The sequence below is a fragment of the Pelodiscus sinensis genome, chromosome 2, assembly GCF_049634645.1.
Source record: "Pelodiscus sinensis isolate JC-2024 chromosome 2, ASM4963464v1, whole genome shotgun sequence".
Taxonomy (NCBI): domain Eukaryota; kingdom Metazoa; phylum Chordata; order Testudines; family Trionychidae; genus Pelodiscus; species Pelodiscus sinensis.
Genome location: NC_134712.1, coordinates 116,768,971 through 116,787,455, shown reverse-complemented (window position 1 = coordinate 116,787,455; position 18,485 = coordinate 116,768,971). Strand labels below are relative to the sequence as shown.

The window sequence follows — 18,485 nt, the reverse complement described above, 5'->3', positions numbered from 1 at the left end:
TTTTTTTAAATAAGAGTGCCTTATCTTCATTAGGGATGTTAAATTGCCTTTAATCAGCTACTTGATTAGTCAATAAGGGGAGAAGAGCCACAGCAGGGTTAGCTCCCAGTCCCAGGAGCTAACCCTACTGCAACTCTGCCTTTGAAATGTATTAAGAGCCTCGTGACTCTTAATACATTTAAAAAGCAGAGGCACAGCATCTGGGACCGAGCATGAGACAAGAATCAGCTGATTCCCAGCTCGTACTGGGTCCCCCTGCTATTCCTCTGCCTCCCCTGCTCCCCTCCCCCTGGAGGTAATGCTGGGGGAAACCAGCTTTTAATGGGGGAAGCGACTAGTCGAGTCACTACTTGATTACCTGATAAACATATGCTTATTGGGTAGTCAACTAGTTGATTGGTCGCTTACATCCCTAATCTTCATATAACTTATGTTCAAAATCAGGCTTGCAACTAAGGGCTTGTCTGCTCTGGCAAGCTACTGTGCTGTAGCTTTTTCGATCAGGGGATGTGAAAAAACACCCGCCCTGAGCAAGGCAAGTTACAGCGCTGCAAATGGCCAGTGTAAGAACTCGCATGCCAAGCACTGTTAGCTAGTCCTCTTAAGGAGGTGGTTTACCTGCAGTGCTGGAAGAGCTCTCTCCCAGCACTGCCATCCCCATCTCACTGTCCCATTAAAGCACTGTTGCATCAGCGCTTTAATGTTCTGAATGTAGACAAAGCCAAAATAAGTAGAGTTGTGAATTACAATTGATTTAGTTACTTGGGTTCAAGTTGCTTTGCAGAAGAGCCCTAAATCTCTACCTTTTAAGATTGCAGGGGAAAAATGTAAAATGAATGAAGTGTTTTCTGCCTGAATCTGCAAAGACCCTGAAACAGTACCTCTAAGATATGTGAACTACCTTGTTTTTCAGTGGGATAATAGTTCAGATACCCAATAATACTAATTTAAATGACATCACTGTTAACTATTTCCGTCTTGTCAAAACATGGAATAAAGGGAGAAGGAAAGATCACAGATCTGCACCATCTGCTGGGAATAGTGTTTCATTTTGGTGCCATGAATAGGTAACATTTGGGAGAAGATCATCTTTTTCCCCCTGATTCTGATATTTGGAACTCAAAATCAGATAGGAGAAATGGAACCTGGGTTTGTTTCTATGTCCCACCAGTAGAGAGCCGATCCCACAGAGCCCAGCGATTCAAACAAGATCCCTAACAAGTCCTCTTTGCCAGAGCAGCGGCATCCAGGTCTGCTCTGGTGTTGAGTATGTAGCCAAGTAGTTTCTGCCTGGCGTTAGTGGTTGCTGCTACTCTGTCTTCAGAAAGCTGTCTGAAGCTTTCAAGCTTTTCCTCACAACTGTGAGAGCAAGAAACATTTTTCCCATGAAAGTTCAGAGTCTGACATCATCCCATGGATCTGGAGCCCTACTCACCGTTTCTTATGGCTGTGCCTTAAGCAAGGTTGCTTAAAGGGGCACCTTAACATAATAGAGAGGAAGTCAAGTCCCTAGAATTCAGGACAGGCTGTGTTTTATCATAGCATGTTCATAAACACAGAGGGGCATCTAATTTTGGCCCCTTAAATGACTCGGAGCTTTACTTCCCTCCTCCCCCCAAATTACTTGTCTGAAGCCCAATTTGGTTAAGTCTATATCCTAATCCTGTGACAATTTTTCCCCCTTGTGTGTTCAGTCTTTCGCATTCTTGGGCTGGTAATGCCTTTTGGTAACAGGTACCAGTCTCTCAGACTTTGCTTCTTTGGGCTTCTTAGTTTTGTTGTCAAGTTGAAGAAGCCTGTTTTTGGTTCTCAGTGTATTTTGTAAATATTTTGGATATTCTTATAAATTAAAAATTGAAATCCGACTGAAAACATATAGCTGATTCTGTTTTGTGTCAGGTATAAATGTGACTTTGTTGTGTATACTTGTTGCATTTGTGGTTGCCTTTAGTAAATCTCTCTCATTGTATTTCTTCCTCTCTCCCTCCTACCAAGATTTCTTTTGACCTAGCAGAATATACTGCTGATGTTGATGGAGTTGGTACTTTACGGCTTCTTGATGCTGTTAAGACCTGTGGCCTTATCAACTCTGTGAAGTTCTACCAAGCCTCAACCAGTGAACTTTATGGGAAAGTGCAAGAAATACCACAAAAGGAGACTACTCCTTTTTATCCCAGGTCTCCATATGGTGAGTATTCATGTGCGCGCATGCCTACGTGCGCTCCTTGTATCTCAGGACTGAAGTCATTTGGGTATGAGATTAAAATAAAGATAGAACAAAAGTGACTAGACATGTTGAGAAGCATACCTTTATAAATTACTAAATAAAAAGTATTTGCTGCCATTGCCTGAGGGTGCTAAATTACCATCTCACTTCACACAACCTTGTTCATTCAGATCTGGAGCAGAGAACTTTTTTAAAAGGATGAGGGAGGGGTGATTCCATCGGAGTGAAGAGTTGTAAGATAGCACAGAATTGATAAAGTTTAATATTTTTTGCTGCCTAAATGAAAATCTCCCAAGAGCTCACTCCTCTCATGAACTAACTTGAAACACTTATTAAAGCAATGTGCATGGAAGACAGTAGTGATAAAGTTTCAAATCAACTGAGTGTTAAGGCACCAGATTTTCATTTATTCCCTCAAAGTAATTTTTCTTATTAACAGAGGTCACCACCATGCATATTTCACATGCTCTGGCAGTGTTAATTATATTGTAAAAGAAAACGTGTGATGTTTGAGTGTGCATAGCAAAACAAGCGATGGGTGCCTTAATGTTTCCTGGCCAAGACAATGGCTGTACAGAAAGGAGTGTTTCTCATTCAGTTGCTGTTTATTGGGATGAATGTTTAATGGTGAAATATGACACACTGAGAGAATTAATCAGTTGCTAGTTCATCTTTCTATAAAGAACTGAATTTCTTACTATGTGTATATGTGTGTGGGTGTGATTATAGATGTAACATTTAAATTATTTTTGTAGGAGCAGCCAAGCTGTATGCCTATTGGATTGTGGTGAACTTCAGGGAGGCCTACAATCTCTTTGCTGTGAATGGCATTCTCTTCAATCATGAGAGTCCCAGGAGAGGTTAGAAAGTCTTTGAAAAACTCTATTACCCATCTTGTTATGTATCTGAACAGGGAAAATGGAGTAGTATATCCAATTTAATTCAAATTTAATAGTGTACTAGCTGTCTGTTTCATTTGTTTAACTGGTTCCTATAATAGATCACGTCTGCACAGTGCAAGTTTTCATTTTTAAACTTACATTTCCATTTCTAGCCTTTTTGGTTTAGCTATGAGCTAATCCTCTTCAGATGAACCAATGTAGCAGTGTCCTAGACAGACCGAAACAACATCTGTAAACTTTCTTATTCACCTTGATGAGTATGGTAACTAAAGCCTAAAACAGACCTTTTAAAGGGAAGGTTTTCTAGGGTAGGCACTTAGACACCGTTTCAAGCTTAATTTACACTCTTCAGTATTGCATTTGCACACAAATACTGATAAGGGGTGGGAAAAGTAATATTTTAATATACATAAGATCTATTAATGGTAGTGTCCATGGCTGTGTAAACCAGCTGAAATATTTTCAGTTAAGGTGTTTACACATGGTTTTAAAATGCCTTTCAGTTTGATACCTAGTAGTCCTAGATAACAAGTACCAATGAATAGAATACAAATGATCTTAACTTTCACAAACCCTTTCCAGTGCATCATAAATAATTTGTCTGAAGTGTAAGTTGTACACCAGTTAGTTGAATTCCCTCTCGTCTTCTACTGGGTATTTTCCACTAATCGTAAACTAGTAGGCTGTGTCTACACGGGTGTGATCTTGTGCAAAAGCGGCCGCTCTTGTGCAAAAACTTGCTGCCTGTCTACACTGGCTGCGTGTTCTTGTGCAAGTAAACTGACGTTCTAATTTATGAAATCAGGGCTTCTTGTGTCAGAACTCTGACGCTCCCGCTCAGGAATAAGCCCTTTTGCACAACTGTTCTTGCGCAAGAGGCCAGTGTAGACAGGCAACATGAATTTCTTGCGCAAGAAAGCCCTATGGTTAAAATGACCATCAGAGCTTTCTTGCGTAAGAGAGCATCTACACTGGCATTGATGCTCTTGTGCAAAAGCACATCTCTTGCGCAAGATCACGCCAGTGTAGATGTAGCCGTTGAGTTTTAATGATGCACTGTAAAATGAAAGCTGAATTAATTCATGAAAGTAGCTTTTCATTTCAGAAATCTTTTCTTGAAGTGTGTTGATAATGAAAAGTAAAGCCAAGTTATTTTTTCAATGGTTTCAGATGAGTATTCCACTTATGTGTGTGCGTGCCCAGTACACCAAAGCTGGAGAACTTTGCCTACTACTGTCTGCAGTGGCTGCAGCCCTCGCCCCTGCCCTGGTTAGGTAAAGGTGGCTTCACTCTGGACACCTCCCTCCTGAACCCCTCTTCCCCAATTTCTTGTTACTGTCTGTGGTGGCTAGGGCTAGTCCACTCTGTGTGGCATTTTACATCACACTTTCAATCATAGTCTTCTGAGATTTCTGGTTGTATATAGTAGGTATATAAGAGTGTAGCCATGTAAATGGGTAATCAATATGTTTAGCGGTTACCCAAACTGCTACACATGGCTCTTTATGCAGCACTATAAGTATACTGTTTTCCTCTGTTCTGTAGTAAGAGGTAAGTCCAAAGAAGAAGTTTCATGTCCAGTGCATGTCTAAACCTCTTAGATTGATTGTCTCTTGTTTAGGATGAGGCCCAGACAATGATGGTACTTTGAGATTCAGAGTTTTTGAGAGGTTCTGCCAAAGGTGTGGTTCCAGAAAATTTGTGGCCGATGCTGGCCCCGCAGTCTCAACCTTCAACCATGGACTGTGAATCCTTCAGGTTGTTTGGTCATATGTATGTATGCACTTATAAAGTCAAGCATGTGACGTTTTCATAATGATGAACAGAGTGTTGGAGTGAGGGGAAGTATAAGAATCTAAATTAAAAGAAAGAACAGAACTTGTTGGCCCATAGGACTGGTTCCCTGAGAATGGAATTGAGGGATGGTACGTAATCTTGTAGGGTTATTTTACACTGCTTTTGTTTGTCATGTTATGTGGCTAAACAGATAACTTTCCACTGATATCAAATGAACATTATTGCACATGAGCATTAAATATACTAAAAATCTCAAAAGTTCATTACAGAATCTGGGTCAAAGACCCAAATGCTGGATTTACTTTAACTAGTGTCTTCTGGAATGGTTTGAGAAAGGAAATCTTTATTAAAAGAATACTCAGGTAGTTACATTTCAAATTAAAGAGATTTAAATAATACATTTTAATTGTGAATTGCATTTGTACTTTTTAGTTATTTTCCTGAAGAAAGTAACTTGTTAGTTGGCAATCAGTGTTCATTTGCAATTAAATATAGTCCGTACACAAATTTTGGTACTCCTTTTTGCTAACACAGAGGATATATAATCAGTTATACGGTTTAACTGACATTTATTTAACCCTAAGTGAGCCTTAATTTTAATTTTATGTTAAAGTGGCAAATGACAGATTTATTATATACTAGATTATTCCTTTTTTCCAATTTGCATCAAGCTCTATTTGCATGAAAACTCATCATCAGTTAAAAATGAAAAAACACGGGCCTTTTTCCTATTAAATAAAATGATCTTAAGTGTGCCATATACCTAAGAAAAAATGTTTATCATAACATGTTTTGCATTTCAAAATTAAGTGAATTATTAAACAGTTAAAGGATAAATACTATTAAAATTATATGGATATTATTATTCCACCTAGAGTATCATTTTCTAGATCATTCATTAGAGCAGCATTTCTCAAACTGTGGGTCCTGACCCCCCCGGGGGATTGCAAGCAACTTAGAGGGGGGGGTCGCAGCAATGGAGAGGTGTCACGAGCAACTGAGAAGGGGGTCACGGCATCACAAGTTTGAGAACCCCTGCATTAGGGAAACATGTTTCTCTGACACCAGTCCATGTAAAAGCAGTTGTCATCACACAATTGTTATGTAGCCAGAGGGAAAGGATACAACTGCTCATTTTTGTGACATCTTTCTGCTATGAAGGAAATTGCTTGGTATTAGATTGCAGGCTGAATTTGTCAAATAACTAGTAATCAGATTAGAAGAAGGGGAAAAAAGAGGAAAAGAAATCATAGCTTTAAAAAAGGGTATATGGGGAGGTAACTTATCATTATATTCACTTTTTATTTACTTATTTACATTTTCATATATTTAATTTACTTTGCGTATTTTGGGTGAGTTATACTTGTAATTTTGATTGCCTTCTGCATGCCTCTTTTGCCTGTTTATCTGAAGAGAGCAATAATGGTATGCTGGTTTCTAACGGAAAACCCTATAACACGGTAGCCACCCTTTCTGAGGCTTCCATAAGAACAGCTGGCCATTTTCTCCGTTTCCCCTTTTCTGTTGTTTCTGTAACTGGGGAGTCAAACTGGCCGACTTCCCCCCTGTGTTCTGTATACGTGGACCCAAACAGCTCAATTGTGCCAGAGAGACAAGAGCTTCAGCTGGACAATTGGACATATTGGAGAGCCTGCTGACTAGTGCTATTTTTAATACACAGAGCTGATCGTGCCCATAAGGACTTGGGTGCACAAAGTTTCTATGCAGAAGTTTTTGTCTTACTCAGTAGATTTGGACTTGACTCAATACATTTGATAGAGGCAGCTGCGCAGAGGATGAGGAGGGGCAGGTGGGAGCAGATAGACACGGGATCTGGCTTTTAAGTCTGCGCATGCTGGCTCTGCGGAGCCTCCTTTCCCTCACCCTTGCTGCCTCCCATGGAGGACAGAGGCTGCTCCATGGGATGCCGGCTCCCCTTGTGGGCCAGCTCCTTCCTGCCACCCCATGCTGCTGCCTGTGATAGAAAGGTAGCAGCGCGGGGTGGCAGGGGGCTTCCTGGGAGTTGGGGCCAGGAGTGCACTGGCTGCCAGCACCGTCCCTGGGAACTATCAAATAATCGTGTAACCGCTAAGTTTTGATGCGGTTACTCAATTAGTCAATTAATTGATATCTAACATCCCTAATAGAAAACAACCACCTAGCTGTATTGAATGGTGGGGCACTATAGCCAGTGTAAAAAGTTGCTTCACACCGCTGTGTGTCATGTAGCAACCAAAATGATTTCTTATATTTTTAGTTTGCTTGATTCAACGGAGAAAGCATACAATGGCCTGAAGACACAAATTCTCAGTGGCTCATTCTCCTTGTTATGTACCTGGTCCTGCAAATTGATCTGTGGAGGCGCATTCTTACAACAGAGAGTCAAACTTCAGAAATGTGAGCATAAGGGTCTGATTACCAACAGTTTTTTAGGAACAGTGACTATTAGTAGAAGACTATCAGACAGTGTCTATTTACCTAAATATCTAGGCACAGGTATAGGCACCAACATGGTAATATCTAAATAAAATATTTAACAAAATTGGAATCTGATTAGTTTTACTGCTCAAGAAGCTGATAGTGACTAGATCACATCATAATAGGGATAGGTGCTGTTCAGCTTCCTGCGAGGGGTCACAGACCTCACAGGATCTAAATTTGAGTCCCTAGGTAGGGAACTCCCACCCAGCAACTCACCTGAGTAACGAAGGAAAGGTCCAGGGAAGAGCTTGCCCTGATTGGCTAAGAGGTACTATATGAGCCAGGAAGTAACAACATGGAGTTATCCGAGCATTTGGCAGAATCCTTAGTTGTCTGCGAGTACAGTCCCTTCCTGCTTATGTGGTTCTTAAGCCCTTTATTCCTAACTGCTCTTGGTTGCTGCTTTCCTGGCTGCTCCTGGTTCCTGTTTTTTTAACCCAGACCTCTGTCTGCTCCCACTTCACGATGTCCTGCCCTATTCCAGGTCTCCAATATTATTTCTGGTTCTGATTCCTGGCCTGGTACCTGACATTATTCCCAACTCCTGTCTCCTGGCTTGGCATCTGTCTCCATTTCTGATTCTGACCTTTCCCTTGGTATTTCATGTTGTGTTTGGTTTTGACCTCCTGCTTTCACCACTAGCCCTAATCTTCCACACCCCTGTCATTGTTCTTTTCTGTTGTTTTGCTTAACAGTCCATCTTAATCTTCACATTATCATCTTTGCTTTTTCTGCTACTGGGCCTTTACTGGATGAGGATACTCAGTCATGCCTAAGTATGAATTGGTTTCATTATGGAGAATAAAATTTTACAAGTAACTATAATCAGCCTGAAACTTCCAAACTAAAGGCCTGATCCTGTAAACACATGGCATGCTCCAACTACATGCATGTGTGAGTATTCCCATTGACTTCACTGGGTGTATTCATGTATCCAAAGTTAGGAACATGTTAAATGTTTTCAAGGTCTGAATCTAGTTTTGCCTACAATTTATCTTGAATTGGAACCCAGGTTTTAAGAGAAGACAGGTCTATGTGTTGAATGGTTCCAAATAATATCACATGTGCTGTAATAATTGAAGAGAATCTCTTCCTCATCTGAAGATTATCTAAACCATATTCTTTGTTAATCTATTTTAGGTATTTCTAAGGGGTCTATCACCATTTTAGCTGAGTGCTTATATGGGTATAACTCTTCTAAAAATCACTAATTTCTTGGCTGTGGGTTTAGATGTTTGCAACAGCTGTGTTTTACAATCCAAATCGCTCCTTGAGCAAATTTTTATCTTATTAGAGGCATCTGTCATTAAATCATACATTCTCCTGCATCTCGTTGAGCTTTAAGAATTAATGGATTACTGTTTCTACTATTTCTTCTACTATTTCTTCTTATTGATTTAGATTTTTTTCACGATGCAACTTAAGATAGGAATGATGAATGCCAATAAAACCCTACAAAATATTGGATAATTTATTATCAAAACCTTCTAATGTTGTTCTTAACATTTCTAGGTGTATATTATGATAGACTTGTGATACTTTTGGAAAGTCATAATATGCAGACTATAAACAATTGAGTAAACTTTCATTCCAAAACATTATTTTAACGTTTTGTGAAAGCCTAAATCTTGGAAAAATCTAAAATGTCACCACATTCAGTTTTTATGACTACAGTTATACCCAATGCAGTCACAGCAAATATCTACTCTGCAGCATTCTTATTGTTTCATTAATACATAGACTCAAAGTTTCTAGAAATGTTAGTAACATTTGAGGCTTCATTCTCTGTCTTGCACCTTGTGCAGTCAATTATATCTATGCAAATAGTACATACAATGCTAACATGATTCTACACTTGTTTTGAACAGATGAAAATTATTACATAATGTATAATGCGGGGGAGGAAGGGGTTGTATATAGTATATTTCCACATATAGAGCAGGTGATACTGTGGCACTAGTTTAGTGGAGGCTCAGCCAGCAGCGAACTAAAAGCAAGCAAAAGACATACTCCACCACAAGACAAACTTGGTTCATACTTATAATGGTAGTTCTGGTTATAAGAGGTATGAATGCCCAAGTCATTTGGGTACAAACATTGCATGGGGTAAATATGGAACTAAGTGGCAAATGGACAACAGCAAAAGATTCATGAATTGTGAAGAATGTATATACAGTAAAACTCCAGTGGTCCGAGCTGCTCTGCCCCAGGCTTCCCCGAGTCAGCTGCTGGTCAGTTTCAGCAGCGGCTGACTTGAGGAAGTCTGAGGCAGAGCAGCTGGGGTGCTGCTGGGTTGGTCCCACAGCACCGAGGGGTGCATCCCCCCCTACTCCACCCCAGACCCCTCATAGCCCCCCCTTCTGATAGTCTGGCATATCTGATAATCCAGCACCCCCTGGGTCCTAAAGGTGCAGGATTATTGGAAGTTTACGGTATTATGTGTTGTGGTGGGGAGACACTTTTCTCCCATCTCAGGAAACAAACTTGGTGGAATTGCCAAGAAGCAGCTGGAATGCATTATCATCAGCAGATGGAGAAAGTTCACTACTGGTTACAAGATCTTTTATAAGGGTTGACTTAGAGAGTGATCATTATGATGTCATCAGAACAGTTAGTAGAAAACTAAAAAAGACAAATCAATAAGAAAAGAGAGATGGTATCTGACATAAAGAAATTGTCTGACCAGGGAACAAATAGGTTTTTAAAATCCAGTTCCCAAATGGATGTCAAAAGTGGTGCATAATACATGATGCTACAGAAGAGCAATTGGCTTGCTTTAGAGATGTTTGCTAAGCTGACACAACCTCACTTTGATCAACAGAATTGAGGAAAAGGGTGAATACAGCCATCCATATGGAAATTCATTGAGAAAAGAAATGCCTTTATAAAAGGTGCAAACAGGTGATAGGGCAAGAAGGACAGTGCAGACAGCAACAGAGGCATATACAGAAACACGAAGAGATAATCAAGTTGAGAGGCGAGAACGATTTGTTAGGTGTGTGAGAAGCTGAAGAAACATAATTGAGGAGTGACTCCAAGAAATGTTTTAAATGTATAAACAATTATCGTCATGGTTCAGAGTATTTTTGTAAAGATGGAAGATTGTTGACAATGATAGCAGAAAAGAACCATGGTGCGAACATTTCAACCAGAATTTACGATTCCAGTTAATGAATGCAAAGGAGGAGAAGAACTGAATATTTCACCATTAAAAATATCAGAAACAGAGAACACAGTTAAGAAGCTGAAAGAATGGCAAAGAACCTGATCAAAATAAAGTCACTGCTGAAATACTTAAAACGTGTGAGGATGTGGGGAGTACATGAAATATGTAAATTTTACAGGAGACACAAGTGGGTAAGGTGATATCTTTTATTAGACCAACTTCTGTGAGTGAAAGAGATGAACTTGCAAACTACAAAGAGCTTTTCAGCTCTGGCAAAGAAGTTTCTATTTCAGATGGCAAAATTCCCTATCTTCCATTGTTGTTTGCAGTGGAATTGTAGTCTTGACAGTTCCAGGACATGGCCAAAACAACACTGCGTACAGCTCTGGAAGAGATCAGATTTTTTCTGTTTGAAATGACAGCTCCTTTTCCCAAACCTCAGGAAGAGCTCTGTGCAGCTCAAAAGCATCCCTCCCTGTTGGTCCATTGGAAGAGATGACCTTACTCACTTGTGTCTCTAATATCTTTGGACCTACACAGCTACAACAACACTACATAAACTTTATGATATCGTCTGGGAGAGAAAATAATTCTGCTGAGAGGATTGGAAGAAAAGTGTGATCTGTAAATTATCAGAGAAATGTCACCAATTGGTGTGTGATAACTGGCAAAGAGTAAGACCTGGTATGTCAGTAGCTGAGAAAGTAATCTATAGTGTTTAACAGAATCCGGTTGATCTTAGATGCAAACCTGTGTACTGAGCAAGCAGATTTTAGACCTAAAAGATTGTGTGTGGATCACATCTTTACTCAGACGATGGATTGAGAAAGAGCCTTACTTGCTTGAGAGAAACTAATCTTGAATTTCATGGATTTCACCATAGGTTTCAATTGCATTAATAGGAAGTTGCTATATGAGTTTCCTAGAAAAACAGTTTCACTGGCCAAGATTATATAAAGGTTCAAAATACTGTGTAGAACAAAGTGGAGAGGCTGATTTTTTTGATATTATCACTGGAATGTGGCAGGATTGCATAAGAACATAAGAATGGCTGTACTGGGTCAGACCAAAGGTCCATCTAGCCCTGTATCCTGTCTTCCAACAGTGGCCAATACCAGATGCCCCAGAGAGACTGAACAGAACAGGTAATCATCTGTCATCCATTTCCAGCCTGTGAAAAACAGAGGGTAGGGCCACTATTCCTACCCATCCTGGCTAATAGCCATTGATTAACCTAACCTCCATGAATTTATCTAGTTCTTTTTTTAACCCCGTTGAAGTCCTAGTCTTCACAACATTCTCTGGCAAGGATTTCCACAGATTGACCATGCACTGCATGAAGAAAACTTCATTTTGTTTGTTTTAAACATGCTACATATTAGTTTCGTTTAGTGACCCCTACTACTTATAGTATGTACACGCCCCATTTGGATTGTCATAGATTATGGGATGCAAAAAAGCAACATTAAAGGAAGGTAGAGGAGTTAAGTGAAGTAGAAGAAAACTTGAAGATCTCAGTGTTGCAGCTGACATTGTTTGACATTGCTCTATTGGAACCAGATGACAGTGCATGAAAAACTATGTCAATGATGAGGCTGCCAAAGAATGATTAAGAAACAGCCAAAAGAAAATGAAAGTCATGCACACTGAAAGAGGTTTCAGCAATAATGGTGCAAATGTGACTAATACAGCACGGTTAATAAGTTTGCATATATTAGAGGCACAAGGAAATGCCTAGAGTCAGCTCCATAAGATGAAATGACAAGTAGAGCTTTTTCATGACTGGTTAAATATGTGGAAAAATGAGATTTCCCCACAGAACCAAGATAAAGTTATGCAATGTTATTGTGATTAGCACATTGCTATATGTTTCTGAAATTTGGAAAATGCTATTCCACACCAGAAAAGTTTAGTACATTCAATCAGAGATGATTGTGAAGAATATTCAGTGTCCACTGGGACAAAGTAGCCAATGTGAGATTACATTTCTGATGCCCCATTAGACATTTATAAATTTGAGAGAACTTCTTACTTTTGGGGGGGTCACCTAGAGTCTAGTAAATCATTACTGTAATCAAAATGAAAAGGTGCCATTGAATATTTGCTATTTATGATACTTTAACATTTTAAAGTAGATTCATTTATGCAATATATTAATCCCAATTTTGCTCTCTCATCAGGTAACCTTCATTTCGTGTGTGTGTGTGTGTGTGTGTGTGTGTGTGTGTGTGTGTTCACAAGTGTGTGTACACTTGTGGTTACTCACCCTGCCCCCTTGTTCTTCATTATAATTCTGTTTATAAAATAATAAAAACAGTTAAACATAAAGGAAAATACAAGAAAAGTCAGTGACTAACAGAAAAGGACAAAATTGGTAAATGGGTTATTTTACCGTTTCAAGCTTTAGAAACTATTTGTGCATTAGTGTAGTGCAGCTACCAAGAAGTGGCTTTGTCAAACTCTTTGCATGTGCCTCAACATAAATTATATCAATGCAGCCCTAGGAATATGACAGTAACAATTAGCAATTGCACAGTACATTTCATTTTCATTTTACTAATTCTTATTGACATACAGGAGCACAAAACTTTGTGGTCTTCATTCTCAGTTGTTACAGTTTTTTTACATTGTTCTGGAAGCATTAAGCTACCTTTAAGTGAACAGAAATACTCCTTCCCTCACCTCCGAGGATATTCCCCTATGCAGGGAGCATCCTTGGTCACAGTGGAGCTGGAATAAAGTCTCTACCCAAGTCCTTATTCACCTGGCATGAGGCAAAGGCTGGAGTGCATTGCACCACAACTATTCTCCCCTTACCAGACCCTTTTGAACTTCTGGCAACTCTGGGCCATGTCTCAGGATATTTCAGGAGTTTAACACTTTCCAGTTTTGTCTCTGCCTCTCGTCAGCCCAAGGGAGTGAGCAGTTGCATTCTCCCATAGCTGCTCTATTCCCAGGACACAGCTTTGTTCCTATACCCTTCAGCTACTCTAGCCAGATACCTAATAAGAGGGACTTCATCTGAAACAGCATAGTGACCTTCCTCGTTCCTAGGCACCAACGAGGTCATCCCATTAGCCTCCCAAACTATTTTCTTCTCCCATACTGTCTAAAACAAGAAAACAGTCTCTCTCCAAGTTCATCACAATTTCCACAAATAACTTATTAACTAATAATAAAGCTGGGTAGACTAGCAAATATTTTTTAAAAGAAATAAAATGAACATACCTCTTTGGCAGTGTAGCCCAAAGCGAATCAGTTACCTCAGTGTTCATATTACAACTTGCTTGGCTACAAACACTACACAGTAGTCGCTATTAAATACTAAGCATTTACCAAGAGATACTACACAATCCACTAAGGGTATCACATGCTCTAAGTGTAGAGGGAATTATATTATCTCTAGTGCATGTTAACAAATGTCAACTGTTTTAGGGTTTGTTTTTTTTACGGCTAAAGTTAAATATGGTATAAAGATTGATTGTAACTTCATTCTCTTTCCTTTCTTAAATAACGTACTCTCTACTGGAACTGAAATTTTCTATGTTTCTGTGTCTCAGCCCAGAGATCAGTTGACTGTCAATGCATGAGAGAGAGAAAGAGGCTAAAGGAATATGCACTCAACCATTTACATTACAGAAGAATGGAAAAAAGCAAGGCTTTGGTTCAGGATTGTCTTGAAAACAGCTGTAAAAAATATTTCAAACAGCATGCAAGTGTTTTTCCATGAAAAATAATCTCTTGAGTTTGAAGTATTAATTTAAAAGTCTGAAGCAATTTGAACATGCTTGATAGTATATAGTCAGATTTTACAGAGTCTAGTAAAGTGCAGCTCTCAGCATATCCCATGTTTACATGCAAGAAATTTTAAATCTCTCCATTCAAAGCATAGGTGGGCTCCAAGTAAAACTCCAGATCCTAGGATCTCCAAAGTTTGAGGAAGTTTCAAACTCTGCTACTGGCACCTATGTCACCTTTGATTATACGTAGTGCCCTCTGGTTCCAGTCAAGATTGATGCCCTGTTGGCTAGGCATCATACAAACACATAGTAAGAGAGAGCCCTACCCCCAACCTGTTTTCAGTTTAAATAAACAAGGAAAACAAAAAGTAGGAGAGAAACAGCAGCACAGAGAGGCAAAGTGGCTGGACCAAGGCCAGAGCAAGAAAAAGAACCCAGGGGGCAGATCCTTTTCTTGATCTCTGGAAATGGAAAAAATTTCTATTATTTGGTGTTAACTCACTTAAAATTCTCAGTGGGCTGTAGTTAGAAAATCCAATTTTAGTTTAAAATCAGAAGATTGTGACTGAATTTTTTTTTCTGTATATAGATCTATATTGTTTTTTGTGGTTGTCGTTGGAAAAAGCCTATAGTTAGACAATCCTATGCCATCTTGAAATGTCTGAAAATCTAAACAATGGGACAGGCTATCAATTTGTGATGGTCCTATACTCTTAATTATGACAGTATTTTAAGCATTTTATAACCTCTCTGTTGCTGCAACATATTTTATTTTAAAGTGCATAAAGTACATGAAATCTTTTTTCCCCAGTCTAACACCTGTAAATGCATTTCCAATTGTACTAAAATGTTTCTGCGTTGCAGATCATATTTCATGGATGTTTACAGTGGACTGAAAGGTATCTAAACATTCTTTTGCATTCATGGGTTCTGATGGGCTGCAGATAGTCAGACCCACAACATGACAATATACACTAAAGTTTAAAATTATAACTTCATGAAATAAAAATTAGACTCCTGTAATCCCCAGATATAACTGAAAATCAATACTTGACAGGTCATTGATTTAGATATGAAAGAGCTACTTTCAGTTTATATTTATTATTCAGCATTTGAATCTAGAATTAGATTCCAATCCTGAATCAACAATGCCAATGCATCTTTTATCAGAGTTTTGAGATGAGGCATTCAGAAAGGTAGGCTTTCTTTATGAGCAAGTGTGCTTAATCCAGCTGGCATTGATAATTGTTTTGGGTTAGAATATTACTACATTAAAGTAGAATCTACTCTTCATTATTTGCTTAAATTATTTTTTTGGGGGGGATTACATTTGAATTTATCTTCCTGTGTTTATACTTAAAACAGAGGGATGTACATTCTGACAATCTGAATATATGAATAAGAACAGTCAAGGGCAAGTATTACGCTGTTAAAGAAGCTAATCTCACTATATCTTACGCTAGTCTTGCCATAATATTTGAAAAATACTCATTTTTAAAAAATGAATGTGGTTAAATCGTTTTCGTCAAGAAGGGACTACTCGTGCTTAATTTTAAGCACAGACTTCATTGGTTTCCTGAATCAGTACCATGGTCAGTTATTCATCTAACTAATCATTTGTATGCACAGATAACCATTTTTCTTTGTAATCATGGTATTTGTGTGCACAAAGTGTAAATGCATAATTACATACACCCATCTTTGAAAGCCAGGCCAATAACTGCTAGATGTACTTTGCATTGCAGTTCATCAAGAGCGTGATTATCCACCCCAACTCCTTCTCCTGGTGTTAAATCTTTGTGAGTTCTGGGATGCTGAAGGGGAGTAATATACATACTCCCTCTTCCACCAGAAGGAGAGAATGAGGCTGTAACCATCTAGTCTTACCTCTTCTATAACTCAGGCCATAGAACTTCCCTAAAATAGTTCCTAAAGCAACTCTTTCACAAGTCCCAGTGACTTTTGGTGAAGATATATGAGACAACAAATGAAGGTATTGCTGCCCTTTGTACCCATCATGGTCTTAGTGGAATGCTAGCATCCCAACTTTAAAAGAATATAATTTCACTGAGCACATGCCTACTTCATTATTTTTAGTACATTCTAATTAATGAGTTGCATAATCAAACCTTTAGTGTTCCAATATTGCACTTTTTCTGAGGTAATTTTAGTGTCTTCATAATCTTGTACTGTATTAGTTTTTCATGAATGTAAAACGTATTGAATATGCCTGTCAACTGGGAAATTAGTTTACAATACAAATAATATATATTTTTCTTTAAACTGTTAATGTTTCATATTAAAAAATTGCAGCATATGGTACTACAGTTCATCTCGGTGTTAGCCAAGTTAGTGGCAAGAATTCTGCCTGTAGGCGAGGCAATATTTAATAAAAATCTAGAGCTAGAGTGGTGTAATAGTAACTTGCAAAACTGTGAAACAGAAAGCTTGATTTCAGCCATTAGCTACAGTAGGCAGATGCTACCTTTCCTTTCCAACCAAGATACTGGCCATGCCCATGTGACTAAGGAACTGGCAACAGTTTTGATCCTGCTAGTGAATCCAAGTAATGTAGCCAAAAAAGTGTTAAGAAACTAGCAGGCCAATAACTAACAGTTCATTATTTTTATTATTTCATTAGACTTCAGTCTCTTCATTTTAAGAAGAACATCACAGCCTTAAGTTGCACTTAGAGGAAAATTATACTGCACATTGTGAAACTATGGGATGAAATAAATCTGGGCTTGAGATCATTAGTGTGCTGCAGTTCTTGCACAGTACATTTTACTTGCAAGATGTAGAGGGGTCAGCTGGTCACTTTGGCCTCATCAGGATTTAGATACCCTTTCTGGTCTTGGTATTACAGTGACGTCATATGGTTTACCATCACATTTGTAGACTACGATAACTATCCACAATAATACACCACAAAGTAGTGTGAGCTAGTTACTCATTCTTGAAAATAGAGAGCCCAGGAGAGAGTGAGATGTCTGGGTATAATTGCTCTTACTTGAAAGCTGTAAAAAGAGCTAGTAAGTTCAGTGAAATTTGTAAATAATGAATAAATCAAGATTGATTTACCGTTGCTTAAAGTCAGACATGTATTACAAGATTCATTAAAACTTGCTATTCATCTTTATAAGATGAAGTCAGGGTTCTTTGTTTTTATATTTTTATGAATGATACTCATTATTCTTTACTCAAAGTTCCAGCATTGCAAGAAGTCCCAGAAGACTTCCTTATCATACCTTTAAATAAACTTTTACTTTCAGTTCCTATGGGAACCTTAATAGCATTAATATCCAGCTGTATAATATTTATTTAATTTGCTTGTTGATGCAGAGACAAAATATTATTGGCTCTGAAAATTTTGAGTGTGTTTAAATGTGGCTTTTGTCATGTATATTGATCTTGTTATCTGACACAGAATTCATTGGCTAAGATCAAGTGTGTTACCTTTGTTGCTTCATTAAAAGAGAAGATGGAGGGAGGTGATCCCCTTCAATATCTAGAACAAAATCTGTTTAAAAAGGAATGCTCCTCACTAGACACAGTCAATGTAAATATGGTTCTAAAACTATGCAACCAGCAATGACATTGAAGAAGAAATCCATCTCAAGGCAACTCTTTGTGAAATACTTAAAAAAACAAAAACAAAAAACCCCTTTCAATATCATTTCAGACACTGAGAGTATTATTTACTTATTCCACACACTTAGCAATTTCATTTTTTATAATGTAATATTCTTGTTGTTTTTCCTAATCATTATGCATACTTACTGTAGAATTATTTAAGATCATAAGCAATGACAATTTTAGTAATCTGGTTTCACTGGATTTTATTGTACATCTTTTTCATATCTGGACCATTAATATGGAAATTGTTCTCAGACATATGTTGCTGAACAGCAGATGCTGGATTTACAATTAAAGATCACATTTATGTTATTTTGTTCTCATGTCTAAGAGGTTTCCTGCCATACACTTTTTCCCAGCCAAAATAAAAAAAAAAAAAAATCACGAACATCTGCTGACTTATCCAGAGAACCAATTCTTTAATAGCTAAACATACCCCTTAGGTTTTTTTGTTTGTTTTGTTTTTAACATATAAACTAAGCTTTTAAATTATGTTGTTTACCTTGTTTTACTTTGGATTATTTTTAACTAGAAGC

The 18,485-nt window shown here is 38.3% G+C and overlaps 1 protein-coding gene across 2 annotated transcripts in view; it reads left to right on the top strand.

Annotated features, from left to right (window-relative positions):
- The window catches only part of GMDS (GDP-mannose 4,6-dehydratase), a 539,856-nt gene that overhangs the window by 211,277 nt on the left and 310,094 nt on the right, over positions 1-18,485 (top strand). For both annotated transcript variants that reach the window (XM_075921351.1, XM_075921350.1), the window contains exons 5-6: positions 1,996-2,188; positions 2,983-3,087. In XM_075921351.1, the coding sequence (XP_075777466.1) occupies positions 1,996-2,188; positions 2,983-3,087 (298 nt within the window). The remainder of the gene's footprint in view (positions 1-1,995; positions 2,189-2,982; positions 3,088-18,485) is intronic.